The sequence below is a fragment of the Cornus florida genome, unplaced genomic scaffold (genome assembly GCF_030987335.1).
Source record: "Cornus florida cultivar Cherokee Brave unplaced genomic scaffold, ASM3098733v1 CherokeeBrave_3.0.0_Hap2_Chr05, whole genome shotgun sequence".
Classification (NCBI taxonomy): Eukaryota; Viridiplantae; Streptophyta; class Magnoliopsida; order Cornales; family Cornaceae; genus Cornus; species Cornus florida.
Genome location: NW_026775575.1, coordinates 72170234 through 72191245, shown reverse-complemented (window position 1 = coordinate 72191245; position 21012 = coordinate 72170234). Strand labels below are relative to the sequence as shown.

At 36.4% G+C, this 21012-nt stretch overlaps 1 protein-coding gene, 1 long non-coding RNA gene and 1 pseudogene across 2 annotated transcripts; 2 read left to right on the top strand and 1 right to left on the bottom strand.

The window, feature by feature from the left end:
- Positions 1-456: 456 nt before the first annotated feature.
- Positions 457-2623, bottom strand: LOC132306818 (uncharacterized). Its single transcript, XR_009482108.1, has 2 exons — positions 1720-2623; positions 457-736 (listed from the first exon to the last, which is right to left on the bottom strand). It is a non-coding gene; the product is annotated as an uncharacterized LOC132306818 (long non-coding RNA).
- A 1945-nt stretch (positions 2624-4568) lies between these two features.
- Positions 4569-5705, top strand: LOC132309462 (uncharacterized). The gene is made up of 3 exons (XM_059807767.1): positions 4569-4956; positions 5095-5238; positions 5449-5705. Exons 1-3 carry the CDS (start codon positions 4569-4571, stop codon positions 5703-5705), a joined length of 789 nt encoding a protein of 262 aa, XP_059663750.1.
- A 5964-nt stretch (positions 5706-11669) lies between these two features.
- LOC132306816 (hyoscyamine 6-dioxygenase-like) lies at positions 11670-20566 on the top strand (annotated as a pseudogene).
- The last annotated feature ends 446 nt before the right edge of the window (positions 20567-21012 follow it).

The following is a 21012-nucleotide window of genomic DNA, read 5'->3' as shown; positions in this document are numbered from 1 at the left end:
TGTATTTAGTTTGGTGGTGGTCTTTTCCTTTTGTTTTTTCTTTTCTGGTTGTCGTTGCTGCTTGCAGTTTTTTGGAAGTAGTTCTTCCATAGCTGCTTGTAGTTTTTTGGAAGTAGTTCTTCCATAGCTGTTTCATACTTGGGGATTGATTTTCCCTTCTTGTTGTTTGGTTTTGGCTTAATGAAAGATGTATAGGAAAAAAAAAAAAAAAAAAGGATCTTCCCTTCTTATTGTTTGTAACGCTCCTAAACTGATACCCTTTATATATATAAAAAAATTCAGCATGACCTCCGCTAAACAGGGGCCAACAACAACAATTTGCTTAATAAAAAAAACTTAATGGCCTTTCTTGGCCTTTCAAGACTTATCCAACCTGTCCCAACACACAATGCAAAATATTATATTCCAGCATTCCTTTCCTCCAATCATTATGCCTTAATTTAGTTCATTCCATGGTGGTACAATCACATACCATTTCATCTAAATATCATAATTACAGTCCCAAAATACAGGATTAAGATCAAATGTCCATACTTTACAACATTCAAACAACTTATATAAAAGTTACAGCCTATAGGTATAATTATAATATTAAGAGTCCATAAATCTCTATACTGAATATAATAACTAAGGTTTTACAAAAAAATATGGGACTTAGATACAAAAATAGCAAAATGGTCTTCTAGTCCAAATTAGGCCTGTGGTAGAATGTCATCCGCTACTTCTTTCCCATTTCCTGAAAAAAAATATTAAATATAAGGGGTGAGCAAAATTGCTCAGTAGGTGGTGTTTAAGACATACCTCTTGTGGCCCCGTGAATCCAAATAATGAATATGAATAAAGGGAAAGGGATCATGCCATACAGAGGAAGAGTATGATACAATTATAAGGCTCAAAACAGACAATGTCGTGCAATGAAATGCAATGCTGTGCTATGTCGCTCCCCATTTTTCTCCAAGATCACTTTCGTTCACCACTTTTTAAACTGTTAACGTAACCCCCTTCGGTAACCCCTTAGCGCCGAGAGAAGGATTGACTACTGTCCCTGACCCTTGGTACGGTGTCATTTGGGGCCCAAATAGCTCAACCACGCTAGGACGATCTCCCTAATTCCCTCTAGGTTACATTAACTCCACGGACCGTTGGTACCCCTGCAGCGTCCGGGTTTTCATAAAAACCATTTTATAAAAATTTCTTCTCCCAAAAATCCCTTTCACTTTCATTTCGAAACACTTTCCCCTTTTCTTTCATGCCCAATGCTATGGATGCATGCCATGTATTTTTCTAATAGTATAAAAATAAAGAAAATTTACACTTTACAATTTAACATGCTTCTTCATAGAAATTTCTAGGAAAATAATAAATACCATGGTATTGAAATTAACATTTAGGCATGATTCTCACATAATATCATCAACACGAATAAGCACAAATTTTTTATTACAACAATTATATCATTTCTAAGGCAAACAATTTAAATAAGGCATGCTTCACAAGAAATTCTAAAAAAATATTATACATGCTTACATACATCATTTCTAGCAATTAGTAATACAATATACATAGGAAATCAACACTTAAGCATGTTTTTCATACACATCAATTAATACATAAAATCAAGAACTTTATACAGCACAATAAAATCATTTTAGGATTCATTAACATCAATTAAACAAGTTAGCAACAATTAACAAGAAATTGGGAATTAAAAACCCCTACCTTAATTTAAGCCAAAAGCCCCAATTTTCACCTCAAACCCTCAAAATGGGTCTCAATTTTTGGACTTCCTAGAGTGGCCAAAAGCTGAAATTACTGGTATGGATTTGAAGATCTCGTCGTGGGCTTCAATTTGCCGCAAACGGCACTTAAAAATTCTAAGTATTGTGGAAGAAATCTAGGATCAAAGTTTGGAAGTAATAAAAAAAAAGAAAAAAAAGAAGAAAAAGAGACTTTGAGGGGGTGGCAGAGAGCTTCGGGAGTGAGAGAAAGAATTAAGAGACCAAGTGGTCTAGACCACTTGATGTGGTTATGGGCCCCACCAAAAAAAATAATTTATTTTCTCTTTATTTTTATTTTCTTTTTACACCACACACACACACACACACACACACATATATGTCTATACATACATATATTAAATTATAACCATATAAAACACATTAAATAAAATAAATATGTTGTAAATGAACCCAATTAAAATTCCCGCATGCAACAATTCTAGTAGCGGGTCCCACACGGAACTGTTCGGCCCGAAAAAAGAAAAAAATGCTAAAATGATCACCCTTACATTTCAAAGAGTTCTGAACTCAATGAAATGCTCCAAACAACTCTCGTACACAACCGGCATACTCCGCAGTGTCCGGCACACAAAACGATAAAAGACAAAAATGCCCTTACAACAACAAAAATTTCAGAAAAATAGAAAATGATGAAAAATGGAAATATTATATTGTTTGGTTTTGGCTTTATAAAGATGCTTAGGAAAAAAAAAAAAAAAACTAGTAGTAAAATGTCACTGGTTCGAACAAAACATATAGGAAGAAAACACACACACACACACACACAAATATGCCTACTGAATCTGGTGGCTGGATTTAGACTTCGAGGATTTTTAGTTTAAAATTTGAACTAAATTTTCTTCAATTTTAAATTCAAAGTGCCGATTCAGTACTTCCAAACACAATATAAAGCTACTTTAAATGTTTCGAAGTTTCGTGAAGAGTGCTTGAGCCAAGCCACTGTGTGTGGTGTGTGGATTCTAGTAGAAAGTCAGTTTATGTAATTTTCTGTTTGGATAGAACACACCAATTTTATTCTTTTCTGTACTTTTCAATTTAATGTCTTATGTGGTTCTATATAAATATTATAGTGTTTCAGGTCCTCTCTTGCTAGTGCAACTCAAAAGCATTAGCTGTGCATAGTGTAAATGGCAAATTTTTTTAGGTCAACATTATTTGTCCACCATATGAATAACCAATTAGGGAAATTTGTTCCTGCAATGAAGCACATGATCAACAATTAATTAATTTATTTATGAATATCCAATTAGAGATGGGTTTGGAGAGAACAGAAAAGAAGAATGAGATTTTTGTAATAAGATATGTATTTCCACACTGATGGTCTTAGTAATAAAAAGAGGACGTTGGGTTGAGAGAGAGAGCCCCAAGTGGAATAAATCAGTCTATATTTTATGAACTCTCAAGTCAATTATTATTATTATTTATTTATGTATTTATTTTTAAATGAATAGCATTTAATGAGTGGGGAAAGTTTCGAGGAACACATATATTATTTGACTCAAATGACATTGCTGTGAACAATAAAAACATCAATATATTATTATTTGACTATATTAAACCTTGCTTTACCTTGGATTCTTACAATTTAATTCAACTATTTCTTGAATCAGCAAATAAATAATATATCTTAATAGTTGCATTGAAGTAGTCAATGCATTTTAGCACAAAATGAGATTGATTCTGAAAAAAATGAATGTAAGGGAGGTTCATGACTGGGTGGGCTGTAATTATAAGCAAGTAGAATATAATATATATAATTATATATTGAGTTTGAGCAGCTTAGAGTTGACAATGTTTGGCTCTGTTTTTGAACTCAAGTGTGATAGGTTTAGGGCTCAACTTGTCATTACGTGGAATGCATTATTTTGAGGTTTTGTTCATGCATGCATTATTTTTATTGTTTTCTTCATGCATGCATTGACAAATGAGATGATTCAAACCATGTGTTTGCAAATCAACTGGGGAACTGATTGAATAAAAATTTGAGTTAAAAATGAATTGTTTATGAACAATTTGTTATGTATAATGGAAGTGGGGTCACAATAAATGTATGTCATCCATGACATCACCGTGCAAAGCTTACAGAGAAAGATTTCAATTGTGGCTTCTTTGGGAAGCCAATTACAGCGCCTATATATATATGGGCATTCATGTATACAGTGTGGTGTGGGTGTTGGAATAAAACAAAAATTCCATTCTTTTTTTCTCTTTGGTTATCTCTCTCTCCATCTCTTTATATATATATATATATATATATATATATATATATATTCACATACACATATTTATTATACGTTATCAGCACGAGCTATTCATCTGAGATTTGAAGAAGAAAGCTTTCTCTCTCTCTTTCTATCCCAACTATATATCTATTTTGTGATATTAGTTTTGATAGATTATTGGGTTTGTTTGCTTTATCGGAGAAAATAATATTTCTGACTCCAAAGGGTAAGGAAATTTTAATTATGGATTATTGTTAGTAAAATAAAGTTGCTCACTTAAATGATATATATGCTTACACTATGGTTGGTTCTACCACCTTTATTATTTAATAATTTACTAATTATGGTCGGTTTTACCACTTTTATTATTTAATATTTTATGGCTGGTTTTACCGCCTTTATTGTTTAATAATTTATTTATAATTACCGGATTGACCAATATTGTTGTTTAAATAATTTATATTATTTTATTATTTCATTTTAATTCCATTTTATTTATATGCTAAATTATATTTTTATATTGTTGTCACATCTAGTTATTCTGAAAATGTCAAATTTGACAAAACTGGAATTCGTGGCACTGGATATTTCTGGCAAAAATTATTTATCTTGGATTCTGGATGCTCAGATCTATTTGGATGCCATGGGCCTTGGTGACACAATTAAAGAAGACAATGAGGCATCATTGCAAGATAACGCAAAGGCCATGATTTTTCTCTGGTGCCATATTAGTGAGGAACTGAAAACTGAATACCTCATTGAAAGAGATCCACTTTGTTTGTGGAATAATTTGAAAGAAAGATATGATCATCAAAAAACAGTCATCCTCCCAAAGGCCAGGGCTGATTGGCTGCAACTGAGGTTGCAAGATTTTAAAACTGTGGCTGAATATAACTCTGCTCTATTCAAAATCAGCTCTACATTGAAATTATGTGGTGATACTATTACTGATGAACTTTTGCTAGAAAAAACATTCACTACATTTCACGCCTCGAATGTACTCTTGCAATAACAATATTAAGAGCGTAAATTTAAAAAATATTCAGATCTGATATCATGTTTGCTTGTGGCAGAGCAAAATAATGAGCTTTTGTTGAGAAACCACCAGTCCCGTCCAACTGGATCGACACCGATCCCTGAAACATATGTTGCCTCATCTCGTAGTCGTGGACGCGGACGTGGACGTGGTCATGGTGGTAGAAATGAATATGGTCGTGGTAAAAATAACTACCACAATAATGAATATGGTCGTGGTAGAAATCATTCTTATTATCGTGAAGGATATCAATCCTCACATTTTTGCAATCAGTTTTCCACACCATATCCTCAAAGGAAAGATTATAATGAAATGAGACAAGTAAAATGGAAGGATGTGGCTCAACCTTCTAAGGCTTATGATAATACTTGTTATCGGTGTGGCATGACAGGGCATTGGCAAAGTATTTGTCGTACACCAAAACATCTGGCTGATCTTTACCAAGCCTCAATGAAAGAAAAGGGAAAACAAAAGGAAATGAATTTCCTTGATCATGATGAGCCAGTTGACACCACAAATCTGGAAATGAATTTCATTAATCATGATGAGCCAGTTAACATCACCAATCTGGATGTATCAGATTTTTTTGATGATCGTGATGGAATGATAGACTTCCTGATTGGTGATGGAAATGTCCACACCAGTTAATCTTATGTTTTTTTCATGTTCTGTCTACTATGTTTCTATTTTCCTTGTGTTAAAGTTTTTATTTTCTAGTTTGTATCAAAGTTTCCTTTGTTATAAAAAGTTTCTTTTTTGATAAAGAAATTTGCATGAATAGGAATGGATCTGACTAGTCCCAAATTAAATGGTGAAGATATATGTCTTGCAGATAGTGGAACAATACATACAATCCTTCAAGATCAAAAATATTTTTCTCACCTAACTCTGACATATGCCAGTGTTAGTACCATATCAGGTCCCACCGACTTGATTGAAGGCTCCGGATGAGCTAACATCATTTTACCACATGGAACAAGATTACAAATCGATGATGCCTTATATTCTACAAGATCTCGGGGAAATCTGTTGAGTTTTAAAGATTTGCGTCGTAATGGGTATCACATTGAGACTGCAAATGAAAGAAATGTAGAATATCTCTACATTACTTCCATTACCTCAGGCAAGAAACTGATATTAGAAAAACTCCCTGTTTTCTCTTCTGGGTTATATTATACAACCATTAGAACAATTGAGTTAAATGTTGTGATCCATAAAAAATCTTGTGACTCAAAACTTTTTATGCTTTGGCATGATTGACTTGGTCACCCAGGGAGTACAATGATGCATCGAATTATTGAAAATTCACATGGTCACCCACTAAAAGATCAAAAAATCATCTTACCAAATAATCATCTATGCACCGCCTGCTCACAAGGTAAGTTGATTATCAGACCATTCCCTTCAAAAGTCATTGTTGAGTCTCCTCCATTTTAACAACGAATTCATGGGGACATATATGGGCCAATTCATCCACCCTCTGGACCATTTCGTTATTTTATGGTTTTAATTGATGCATCAACACGATGGTCACATGTTTGTCTACTTTTTACTCGCAATGTTGTATTTGCTAAACGTCTTGCTCAAATCATCAAATTACGGGCACACTTTCCTGATTACCCAATTAAGACAATCCGTCTTGATAATGCTGCTGAATTTTCTTCTTAAGCTTTTGATGATTGTTGCATGTTAGTTGGAATTAATGTTGAACATCCTGTTGCATACACTCATACTCAAAATGGTATGGCTGAATGTTTTATTAAAAGACTTCAGCTAATTGGTCGTCCTTTACTTATGCGAACAAAATTACTTGTTTCTGCCTGGGGTCATACCATATTGCATGCTGCATCATTAGTTCGTATACGACCAACTGCTTATCATAAGTACTCACCATTACAAATTGTTTTGGGTCAACAACCGAATATCTCCCACATACGAGTTTTTAGTCGTGCTGTATATGTTCCAATTGCACCACCCCAACGCACTAAAATGGGTCCTCAACGTAGACTTGGAATTTATGTTGGTTTTGATTCTCCATCTATTATTAGATATCTTGAATCCCTGACAGGTGATGTCTTTAAAGCACGATTTGCTGACTGTCATTTTGATGAGACTGTTTTCCCACCATTAGGGGGAGAAAAGGCACAGCAGCAACGTGATCTTACTTGGAATGCCTTGGAATTGTCTCATTTTGATCCTCGTACAAACCAATGTGAACAAAAAGTTCAGAGGATCATTCACTTGCAAAATGTTGCAAATCAATTACCTGATGCATTTACTGATACAAAGAAAGTGATAAAATCACATATACCAATTGTAAATGTGCCAGCACGAATTGCTGTCCTGAGGGACCTTCTGTCAGTAATGCAACAAATGCATCTAAAACACGCCTGAAGCGTGGTAGACCAGTCGGTGCAAAAGATATTGTTCCTCGTAAGAAGAAATCACAAAGAAAAGCTGGCACTCTTGAAGAGGCCACAAAAAGAGCAACAGATATTATTGATCAATCTGAGATAATAACTTTTGATAAAGCAGATGCTCTTGATGAGTCTCAGGTACCTAAAAATGATGAAATCATAAATATTGATGAGGCAAAAACAACAAATGATGATATGGCCCTTGATAAGGCACATGCCCTTGATGAGACAAAGGTACCTGAAAATGATGAGATCTCATTAAATTATGAAACGAGATGGAATAGAAATGAAATTGTTGTCGACAACATATTCTCATATCTCGTTGCTCTTGATATTGAAAATGAGGATCCGAAACCTCAAAACGTCGAAGAATGTCGATGAAGAAATGATTGGCCAAAATGGAAAGAAGCGATACAAGCAGAGCTAAATTCATTAGCTAAACGTGAAGTATTTAGACCAATAGTCCAGACACCTGAGGGTGTTAATCCTGTTGGGTACAAATGGGTGTTTGTTCGAAAACGTAATGAGAAAAATGAAATCGTGAGATACAAAGCCCGACTTGTAGCTCAAGGTTTCTCACAAAGACCTGGTATTGATTATGAGGAAACATACTCCCCTGTGATTGATGTAACTACTTTTAGATTCATAATACACTTGGCAGTCACAGAAAGATTGCATATGCATCTAATGGACGTGGTTACAACATATTTATATGGATCACTAGATAGTGATATTTATATGAAAATCCCAGAATGATTTAAAATGCCTGAAACAAAACCACGTAATATGCACTCAATAAAATTACAATGATCCTTATATGGATTGAAGCAATCTAGACGAATGTGGTATAATCGCTTTAGCGATTACTTACTCGAAGAAGGGTATGTAAACAGTCATATTTGTCCATGCATTTTTATTAACAAATCAGAATCTGGTTTTGTTATTGTTGCAGTATATGTTGATGATCTGAACCTTGTGGGAACATTAGACGAGATCGAAAAGACGACCAATTATTTAAAGAAAGAATTTGAAATGAAAGATTTAAGAAAGACAAAATTCTGCTTTGGGCTGCAGGTTGAACATTTTTCGAACGGTATTCTCATCTATCAATCAACATATACAGAAAAGATTCTGAAACGTTTTTATATGGATAAAGCCTATCCATTGAGCTGCCCAATGGTTGTCCGATCACTTGACATCAAGAAAGATCCTTTTCGTCCTCGAGAAGATGATGAAGAACTCCTTGGTCCTGCAGTGCCCTATCTCAGTGCGATTGGTGCTCTTTTGTATCTTGCAAATTACACAAGACCTGATATAATTTTTCCAGTCAATTTATTAGCACGGTACAGTTCTGCACCAACTCGTAGACATTGGAATGGAATCAAACACATACTGCGATATCTTCGTGGCACAACTGATATGGGCTTGTTTTATTCGAAGGCACCAAAGTCTCCATTAGTTGGATATGCAGATGTCGGCTATCTTTCTGACCCACATAAAGCTTATTCACAAACAGGATATGTGTTTACCTGTGGCGGCACTGCTATATCATGGTGATCAATGAAACAGACAATGATTGCAACTTCTTCAAATCATTCTGAGATACTCGCAATTCATGAGGCAAGCAGGGAATGCTTTTGGTTGAGATCAATGATCCAACATATTCGAACAACATGTGGTCTCTCATCAATAAAAGAAAGCCCAACAGTATTATATGAAGATAATACGGCATGCATTGCACAGATGAAAGAAGGGCATATTAAAAGTGACAGGACCAAACACATCTCACCAAAATTCTTTTATGCACATGAACTCCAGAAAAAGGGTGATATTGATATTCAGAAGATACCATTTTCAGATACATAAGAATACTGTACTCTTTTTCCTTCGCTAGGGTTTTGTCCCATTGGGTTTTCCTTAGTAATGTTTTAACGAGGCATATTCTTAATGTAATATTGTGGACCCTAAGGGGGAGTGTTATGTATAATGGAAGTGGGGCCCACAATAAATGTATGTCATCCATGACATCACCGTGCAAAGCTTACAGAGGAAGATTTCAATTGTGGCTTCTTTGGGAAGCCAATTACAGCGCCTATATATATGGGCATTCATGTATACAGCGTGGTGTGGGTGTTATAATAAAACAAAAATTCCATTCTCTCTCTCTTTGGTTATCTCTCTCTCCATCTCTTTATATTACTATATATATATATTCACATACACATTAATTATACAATTAGAATTATATATTTTATTATTTTCTTTATGAATTGACAAATGAACCGATTCAAACCGTCCGGTCGTAAATGTTGTAATTGAGATTTTTCATGTCATTATTGTTGTACCACGGAGAGTTGGCCTCTCTAGGATGTACTAAATCCGGATGTAGCCCATTGCATTAGTCAATATTTAATTATTATTATTATTTTCTCACGTTGAAAACCGAATCTCAAATAAACATTGTATGCTCGTCTAAAATCTGAATTGACTCGTTGTTGAGGATAAGTTGTATGATTTTAAATCCCCTTTCGCATGGTGTGAGTTTCATTCCATAATTTTTACTTAAAAGAACCATTTTATCCCCATTAACCAAAGGATCCCAAAATGAAACCGAACTTCAAGAAAAGTTACTCATATCAGCCAAAGTGGCTAGAAATGACTAATGTGATCTCGGCATGACTCATAATGCGTAGTTGGGGTGAAACCATTTTACCCTTGAGTGTCTCTGAGTCGGGTTAGGACCTCGTTAGCGATCCAGATTTCCTAGATTTGGGTCGTTACAATATTGATGATTGAGTTGAAGGAATGGATTTATATACTTGTTGTGGGTTGGGACAGGACATTAAAGGTCAAAATGACCAAAGAGTTAGGCTAAAGCAGGTCATGGGGACAGAAAAGGGCAAAAAGCCCATTTTCTAAGGGAGCTCGAGCACTTGGAGCAAGGGTCCGACCGCTCGGCTGACATGCTCCATGCGGGCGTGGTGGGGTGCCTTAGATGCCTTCCAAGCGCTCGGCACTAGCATACTTCCTTTTTTTTTTTTTTTTTTTTTTTTTTTTTTTTTTTTTACTTCCTCCATTCACTCGGAGCTTCACTGTGTGGGTCCTACATGACCTTTAGGATGTACAGGACCCTATGGCCGTGTCCGGTTATGAGTAGAATGGCCAAAAAGGTCATTTTTACCCTTTTTAGCCCTAAAATGGGTGACTTCAATCTAATTTGTTTTCTTTCCATTTCAAGTGACCCCAAATGATAAATTATGACTTAAAAGGCAGTTAGAAGGTTCCTGATGCGTTGCACGGTTATAATGACCAAATTACCCTCATAACCCTAATTGGACTGGTTTAAGGTTTAAGTCGATCCTTTCATCCGTATGTGAACCAAATTGAATTATCATCATTATTATGGCATCACTATGACCCTTAGTACACAACATTGGTCAAATAGACCATTTTACCCTTAGGTGGTTCCGGGTCAGGTTAGGACTTGGTTAGTGTTTTGAACTCTGGGTTTGGGTTATTACAAATGCTATTTTGTACATAGGAATGTATATGGTTCACTGTGACTAATTTATGCATGTATAAATGTATATTGATATTTCATCATTCATGTATGTGAATTGGGACATGTTTTGCATGGTCCAAATGACCAAAATTGGATTTCAAAAGGGAAAGTATTCAAAAAGGAGCAAAGTATCATTTTTTGGGTTTTTACTATCCATCGTAGAATCCCTACGATCGATTGCACTATATATCGTCTCAATTTCGAGGTCCATTTCACTATTCACCAAAAAGTTGTCTTTCGAATGATCGATCATATCCCCCTAAGCTTGATCGTAGGTTGTCATGTCTCGCACGTGTGTACACAACCCCCTGTGCATACGGCTGCGAGCAGAACACTATACAATTAATCATATAGTGCCCTGATTTGTACCCTTGACCTGGGACTTCGTTTCAACCATATTATACACTTCATTAATGATCATTAGCATTGTAATTAGCTTATTAATTAATAGCGTGACGTTAAATAACCATTTTGCCCTTAATTTATCTTTGGGTTCGCAATCCGGATCCACCGAATTTTGGGTCGTTTTGTTACAGGGTTCCTAATTGAGAATAATAAAAGTTGTACGTGTATCACCTTCTCAGACAGAATGGTGGTCATTTTATATCAATGGTCATTTATATAGTTAATTGGTGGAGTAAGGTTTGCAAAATATATATATATATATATATATATATATTTTCGGTAGATAAGGTTTGCAAAATATTTGATGCTGGAAGATTTCCATCTTGCTCACACACCCTTGGCCAAGAACCCTAGTTATCTCTAGTTGGTGATTGAAACCTTAGTTCTCAAAATCTCTGGCCTTTGCAGCTATTTCAAGTTCACCCTAAAGCTTGCAACAAACAACATTGACAGTCCTCTTCTTCAACAAAGGCTTCATTGAAGGTGTAAGATTCAACCCCTTTCTATTCTTGGATTTTTTCAAGAATGAAGATTGCAAAAGAAAAAGGAGACGATTGGTATACTATTGGTGATTTGTCAGAAACTTCGGCTTACATAAGCATCACTTCTTCTTTTTTCCCCTTCTTTATTGGGTCTTTGAAGATTAAAAATTACGCACAAACAGAGTACTCCATTTTGGGATTTTCGATTTTTTTTTTTCAATTATTTAAACCATTTCAGTTATTCCTAACCCAAGTTTTTGCCTTTTTATTTGTTTATTTATATATTTTTCTTTTTTCTTTTTGTTTCTCTTATTATACGTTTGGTTTCCCTGTCATTATTTGATTATGGAAAATCTTCTACAAAATGGACTGCCCAAGGATCTCTTTTTTTGGTTCAAACTTTATCAATAAAGCTGCATTTAAGTCAAATTTATTATTGAAATTTCTCCTACATTTGTTTAATTTTTTTTGTTATTCACAGTGATTTGGTTCAATTGGAAGGAAACAAACCTCTTGGTGGAAATCAAACCCTAACCTTATGTACACACTGTGACTTTATCTGTTTTATTTATTTATATTCTTTATGTTGTTGTTGTTAAAGGCTGCCCCTCACATTTCACGACTAGGTAGGCTGTAATTCTGTAAATGATTAGAATAAAATCGAGTTTGAGCAGCATAAACTATAAAGTTTGCAATGTTTGGCTGTTGTTTTTGACCAGTTAAAATAGTTCAAGTTGAGCTTGACTGTGATAGCTTTGGGGCTCAACTTGCCATTATGTGGAACACATGCAGAATATATCAATATTTATCTTAATCAGAAGTCTTACACAATTTTGGATATTAAAAAATATATCAAAATTGCAACTTGAAGTTATATAAGATGCAAATATTACATGGCTTTGCATTTGAATAAGCAGAATCTAATTTATCTGTAGCTTGGTCTTCTCTCAACTTATTTATCCTCATCATTTTTTTTTTCAATTGTTCCCACCCAATGACAGATATCATTGGATTGTTGCTAATCACAAAGTCAAATTCCATTTACATTTTCTGTTATTGATCTGCAATTTTAAAGAATAATAGAACAGCAAGCTTTAGAAAAGGAATGTATATTAGTTTTTCTGCCATATTTTACATATTGTTGTACTATGTGGTCGGATTGACTATGATGGCCAACCTTGTACACAATTCTAAAACTTTTTCTTACTTATTTTCTATGTATACCATACTTTATAAATCCACATTTGGTTTAGGAGAATCACTAAAGTTCTCACCAAAGAAGAAGAAGAAGAAGTTACTAGAGGACTATGGAGAATCTTGTTTCAAATTGGTTTAGTACTGTTCATTCCTTGCCTGAATCATATGTGTTTCCACCTGACCAAAGACCAGGGAAGCTCATTGTTCCTCTATGCAAGACCATTCCAGTGATTGATCTTGGAAAGGTAGTGGGTCATGATCGAAGCGATATTATTCAACATATTTTGAATGCAAGCCAGGAGTTCGGGTTCTTTCAGGTTTATACAATAGTTTCCTCCTTAATTTTGTCACTTCCAATCTTTATGGACGATTTGTTAAAGAATGACCAACCATACTAATAATTGGGCTAGTGTCTTGGGTTTTTTATATGACAAACCATATACTGCATTCTAAAACAGGTGATCAACCATGGAGTTTCAGAAAATCTAATGGAAGATACAAGGAGTGTATTCAAGGAGTTCTTCAATCTGCCGGATGAGGACAAGGCACGTTTTTACTTTGACGACTCCAGTAAGGGTTGCAGGCTTTCCACGAGCACTTTTAACTACACCAACCAACCGGTTCACTCTTGGAGAGATAAGTTGAGACAGCATTGTCATCCTTTGGAGGAATGCATGCAATTGTGGCCTGAAAAGCCAACTAGATTTCGGTATTAATCTAAAACCCGTCTAACTCAAATGATCAGCAAAGCATTAAAACCAGAACTAATATGTCCACAATCCACATAAATTTGATTGCTTAGTGAATCACATAATAGATAGAAAAACTAAATAGTTTCATGTTTACTTTGCAGAGAGGTGGTTGGGACATATTCAGTTGAAGTAAGGAAGTTGTCATTAAGGATTTTGCAGGCTTGCAGCTGATTTGTGAAGGATTAGGACTTCAACTGGGGTACTTCGGTGATGAACTGACCAAATCTCAGATACTGACAGTTAATCACTACCCGCCGTGCCTTGACCCAAGTTTAACTTTAGGAGTACCTAAACATTGTGATTCTAACCTCATAACCATTCTACTTCAAAGAGATGTTTATGGGCTTCAAGTCTTCAAGGATGGTCGTTGGATTGGTGTTGAGCCTCTTCCAAATGCATTTGTGGTTAACATAGGTTACCAATTACGGGTATATTTCCATTCCTTATGCTACATTATACTAGTCTTGTTAAGTCCTTAGATGATTTGGTTTTCAGACAGTGCAATTTGATAGCCATGTTATTAATGTAAGAATTTGAGCTTCGATTGATTATTATTTTGTTTTACAATTTAAAGAAAAACTGGTATTGATTGAGAGCAAATAATGAGTTGCCGAATACCCTATACAAATATAATTTATAAAGTTTTGGTGTATCTTAGTCACATGTAATCATATGTCTTGAGATATGGATAAAGAATATACGTAGTTACCTATTATGATAAGGAATACACATCGTAGGTGGTGATTTGATTTGACTCCTTAATTGGAGCTGTCTCATCCGATATTTTATCTATATACAGCCTTGGTGTTCCACCCTCATATGACATATTCTCCAAGATGTAGTCTTGCTACATTGAGAGACGTGAGTGAAAAAGTGCAGAGGGTCGAAGACCAAAAATGTGGAATCCCTCTCTCTCAAATCTGATACTGATCAAGACCTCAAGACCAAAGTAGTGGTTGAATTTTTTCATTTTTGGGCTTCCTATTGAGTTTATTAATGGCTTTCACATGTATGTTTTACCTACTTATTTTGCCGGTGTATGCTATGCATGTGTATGATTTTTCCGAATTAGTTTATTTGTGGTATTAGAGTTTCATACACTGTGATGTTCCCGATTTTCAGCATTTTTCATTTTTTTAGAATTTTGTCGCCGCAAGGGCATTTTCGTCTTTTCACGTTGTGTACGGGATTTTATGTTGGGTCCATCTGCATTTGTACATTTTAATTTTTGTGATTCATATAGTATTTGTGTGGTAGTGCATTATATGCAAAAGTTGTGGGGTAAAATTAAAAGAAAAAGGGAAAAGTCAAAGAAATTGGTGGTGGGACTCACCACTCACACATTTAATGGTCTAGAGACCATTTTTGATCATCCATTTCTCTCTCCCCGCTGGTTCTTTCTCTCTCTCATTTCTCTCCCTTTTTCTTCTCTTTTTGGAAGCAATCCTTGAAGCTTGATAACTCTCTCATTACTTAGAATTTTGGAGAGCCGTTTAAGGCAAAACGGAGAGCACGACGAGCTCTACGCGTGAGTAGCAACAATTCCAGCTTTGAGCCTCCCTAGGGATTTCGAAATTCTTGACCCATTTCAAGGGTTTTGCTCAAATTTGAGGTAGGGGTCCTTAATTCACGAAGTCTTGTGCTTTAGTGAGTTAGTTTACTTGATTTGTGTACTAGCATGCTTAATTGTGGTGATTATAGTTACTTTGACTTGATGGAACATGTATGAGGATGTGTGTTAATTTAATTTGTATGATGAGCATGCTTTTATGTGAGTTCGTAAGTCTACTATGTTGTCAACATGCTATAAATGATGTACGACGACATGTTTAATTGTGTTGTGAGAAATATCTTAGTATTATTGCAAGGAAATCATGAGACTCATATGCATAACATTGGGCTTGCATGAAGGGAATTGTTTTGAAATGAAAATGGGGAATTTGGGAGAATGGTTTTTGATCAAAGTGTTGTATGAAAACCCGGTCGTTGCGGGGGTACCAAAGGGCTGGAAGGTTAATATAGCTTAGAGGGAACTAGGGAGATTGCCCTAGTGTGGTTGAGCTAGCTGGGCCCCATAATAATGTCGCGGGGGTATCAAGGGTCAGGGACACTAACCAATCCTTCTCTCGTATCGTTGCGGGGTCATCAAAGGGCGGGTTATATTAATAGTTTAAAAGCGATGATTTTAAATGTGAAAATGGGGAGCGACATCAACTTGCATTGCACTCCCATTGCATCATATTGTGCATACTTGAGATTGATTGTTATGTGATATTGTCCCGACATTGTATGATCCCCATTTCCTATTGCTCTATTCTTTGTATAGATTCACGGGGACACAAGAGGCGTGTCTTAAGTGCCACCTGCTGAGCTTTTGCTCACCCCATTATACTTATCATTTTTCAGGTCATGGAAAGGAATCGGCGGATGATAATCCACCACAAGCTTGAAAGTTGTTAGAAGACCATTTTGCTATTTTGTATTTTGGCCATTCAGTGTATAACCATAGTTTTGAAAATGTAACAATGTTAATATTCATGGCTTTATATCACAAATATGAGACTTAGCTTTCGTTTGATGTAAATGGAACTAATGTAAACATTATATTTAACGTCATGTAATTGTAATAAATGATCTTGTAAGATGATTATATGATGGTACTCTTGTTCATGACCTTGGAATGTTTCATTTTGATGGTTTAGCTCACGTTTGAATCATTCTAAAGCTTTCCACAACCATTTCAGTTCATTTCTAAGCACAACAGGTCAGTTTCAGGATGCATGGCTCGAAAAAGCCACTTCGGTCGACCGAAATGGCTTATCGGTCGACCGAACCCCTCTTGTTGACTCTCGGGATCTCCATTTCGGTTAACCGAAATGGAGTTCGGTCGACCAAACCATTTATACACTCTCAGTATCTCATCTTCGGTCGACCGAAGGGTTATTTCGGTCGACCGGTTCAGGAAGGCCTGCTTCGGCCGACCGAAGCTCTACTTCGGTCGACCGAAGTGAGCCTGTTTTGGGTTCTTGTTCCTTCTTCTTCATGTCAATCCCCCCTTGACTATTGGTCTTTGTTTTAATCATTTAGAAGAGTATAGTTTGACCCTAAGGATGAGGTTTTGACGTTAAAAGGGATGTGATTGACGTTGATGACCTCGGGTTCGAGTAAGGACCTGGCTGATGGTTCAAACCTTTGGTTCGGGTCGTTACATACACATCATAAGTCCCATTTCGTTTTGTATAAAATTATAATCTGCTAAAACATATTCTCTCATATCTTCAAAGGAATTGTAATGGGATTAAACCTAGAGTTACATTATACATAAATAAATATATATGTACATGTACCATTTGAACACCAAAAAGACCCAACATAAGGCTCCAACAGTCATGGGTCACTAGGGAGGAGTTACCCATTGGGGCTCTTAAGTATTCTATTATTTGTTCCTTTTTAGTTGGGGCATGGGGAGAGATTGTTCTTCCATTGAGGAGTTTTTGGAGTTTTTGGGGTCTTTGGATCCCAAGGTTTTCTTTTCTTTTGCTCTTGGTTCTTGTACAACTCTTGGGATTCGTTCCCCTTTTGAACGCTTTCTAATACATTTTTACTTATAAAAAAAAAAAAATGTACCGTTTGATGTGTGGTCATTAATTCACAGTATATGTATTGTTGATGCAAAAATATGCATGATTTGGAATTAAGGCCTTTCCTGCAAGATAAGAGAAGAGGTGACCAAGATTGGGTCACTGGCATGGTGCCAGCCAGGTACACTCCGACGGTCAAGTTAGTACTTGATGATTTATATAAAAAAAAAATACTTTGCAAGTCATTTTTGACATACCCTTTTAGGTTGACTAACCCCTCCTTTATTCTTTAATAGTGGAGTTGATAGTAGTGCCCACTAATGGGACTAGTTCCTTTGCCTTCACCGCCGCATACTAGGAGAGTTATCGGGAGGAGTAGTAGTCATTATCCGTACAACCCGTAGTTTATCCATGTTAGAAGTATAGACACAAAGAGAAATATAAATGTATTGCATTGCATGTGATGATGAATACAAGAGTACAAGGGGGTATATATAGCTGCGGATGAGGGGGTAGGTCATAGGTGTGTGAGTGTTGTCCAAGTAAACCTATACATGTTAACTATGGGTAGGTGAGGCAGCTACTGTACATGGGAAAGCCCTAATATTATCTAACAATCCATACCCTTTCGGCTTCCATGTGATTTCAACTTCCCTATAGGATTCAATGTCCTATATCACTTGCCCCGTGTTCTCAAGCTTGCTTGTCATGCACAGGTAGCGTTAAGTTGCTTGTGTTCCCTGCAATTTTTATTGATAATGTAGTCAGTCACTAGTTGTGGAAGTAGTAGTGGTAATTTTATGACAAGCTCACCATTTTTATCATGGACATTCGTGCTCCTAGCATTCCTCCTGGGTGCTGGGCCCCACACCTCTTGGAGTCGGACAAGGCACCTTGCGTTCCTCCTGGGCATTCCTCCTGGGTGCTGGGCCCCACGCCTCTTGGGCAGGGTGCCTAGCGTTCCTCCTGGGCATTGGGCCCTGCACCTCTTGGGCAGGGTGCGTGGGCATCTCCTGGACATTGGGCATCTTGGCTCTGCATATGAGTTGAGTGAGACAGTAATTAGGTATGAGAGGGGCTGCCAGATGAAGGCTGAGGCAGCGGAGGCGGCGCAAGAACTGGCCATAGCCAGAAACGAGCATATTAGCTTTGACTCTAAGATGACAAGCCTTAGCACAAAAATGTCTAACAAATCAGCAATGGTGGGGATGTCTGCCATCACAAGGTTTAAGGCCTACTATTAAAACTATGGGGCGGAAGCCTATTATGATTTCTTTGAGGCCTTTGGAGCTAGCGTCAACTTGTGGTACCCTGATATGGACTTTTCCGATGTTCATATCTCCAACATTGCTATGGATGCCGATGAAGGCTCAGAGAATGAGGCTTAGCCTTCAGCTTTATTATATCTTTCCTTTTTTCTGCTATTGAAGCTTGAAATGAACCTCTTTTTTGAGAGCCTTGTCTAATTTATTGCTTTGAGATCTTCCGAGTTTCCCTCTAACGAGTAGTTGAGCTCTTCGGTTGGGTCAATCACTCATAATTGCCACAGTTTCTACTCTTTAATAATAGGAAGAGTTGTTTGAGCTTTAACTGTCTCACCCTTTTTAGTGGAAGGAGTAGTGGAACTCTTGTCCCTTCAATGAGGGAAGGAAGCTTTAATTGTCTCACCCTTCTCTGTGGAGGAAGTAGTCGTCCCTCCGTCCCTTTAATGAGGAAGGACGCTTTAATGGTTTCACCCTTCTCTATGGAGGAAGTAGTCGCCCCCTTGTCCCTTTAATGAGTGGAGATTTTAATTTCTCACCCTTCTCTCTGAAGGGAGCAGTCATCCTCTTGTCCCTTGAATGAGGGAAGGAGGTGTGCCAGCCATATACAGCCTTGGTCCCAACCATCACACGACATACTCACCATAGGACTGTCTTGCCCCATTGAGAGACGTGAGTGAAAAAGTGCAGAGGGTAGAAGACCAAAGCAGAGGTCGAATCATTCTTTTTAAAATCTGATACTGATCCAGACCTCAAGAACAAAGCAGAGGTCGAAATTCTTCATTTTCTGGCTTCCTATTGAGTTTATTAATGGCTTCTGTAGCTATGCTTAACCTAATTATTTTGTCGGCTTGTCTTATGTATGTGTATGACTTTTTCAAATTAGTTTACAATTAAGACAGGACACGGAATATACATATACATTTCTGGCAACAAGATGCATTCAATAGGTATTCTCAATTTATTTCTGTGATTGGAACTATCAGAAAACTTATATTACTTCTCAACTTTCCTGATTACATAAAGATTCTTGTATGTCTAGTGGGTGAAATTAGTCCTAAAATACATTCATAATCAGTCCGACTTAAATTCTGTTTTATTAATTTATCCCACGGTGCTCAATGGTTCCCAAATTATTTCAACTTTGATAGCCAAAGTTTCTAAATTGACAAGACCTTTGAGTCAATTAAAAATTATAAATGGAATTTAATATATACAGCAGTTCATTTTTTTTTTTTTTTTCATTTATCAAATTAACATTTGATCGACTATCCCACATAATATATATCATTGCAATCGTTGTGATGCTTATAGCCAATTCAATAATTTTTTCCCTTTATTTGGTGTAGGTTATTAGTAATGGGAAGCTTAAAAGCGCTGAACATCGGGCAGTGACAAATTCAAAAGAAGCTCGGACTACCATTGTGAGCTTCATCAGTCCTTCTATGGACACCGTTATAGAACCTGCTGAAGACCTGGTTAGTGAATTCAATCCCCCACTGTATAGGGCCTTCCAGTATAAAGAGTTTTTGAGCACCTACATGGCCTGCAATGGTGACACGGAAACTGTATTGGAGCCTTATAAGCTTCATGTTTAAAGCAATGGTATACAGAAGTAGAATTCTAGCGCGTGAGATATCAAAATACAGTTCATTTTAATAGGACCTTCGCAATATGGTGTACTGAATAAGTAAACTGTCATTGCTTTGCACAAAAGGACAACTGTTTCTGGTGGGTTGGATACGAATGAAGTGGAAAACAGTAAGGTCATTCTTTATGTTTTGGAATTTCATTGAGTGCTTAAGCCAAGCCACTGAGCGTGGTGGATTTTAATAGAAAGTTTGTATATTTTCATATTTGGATGTGACACACCAATTTTCTTCTTTTATATACTTCTCAATTTAATGTCTTATGTGGTTATGTATGAAGATTACAAGGTACAGGTCCACCATGCCATGACTCAAGTTTAACTTTAGGATTACATAAACATTGTGATCCTAACCTCATAACCATTCTGTATCAGGGAGATGTATATGTACTTCAAGTCTTTTAAGGATGGACAATGGATTGGTATTGAGCCTCTTATGATCAACTATCCCAACCTCTGCAATAACTACGATGCTTAAATAATTTTATTTGGTGTAGATTCTTAGTTAAGGGAGGCTTAAAAGTGCTAAACGTCGAGCCGGTGACAAGTTCAAATGAAGGTGGGACAACCATTGTCACCTTCATCATTCCTTCTATGGACACTCTTATAGAACCTGCTAAGAACCTGGTCAGTGAATGCAATCCCCCAC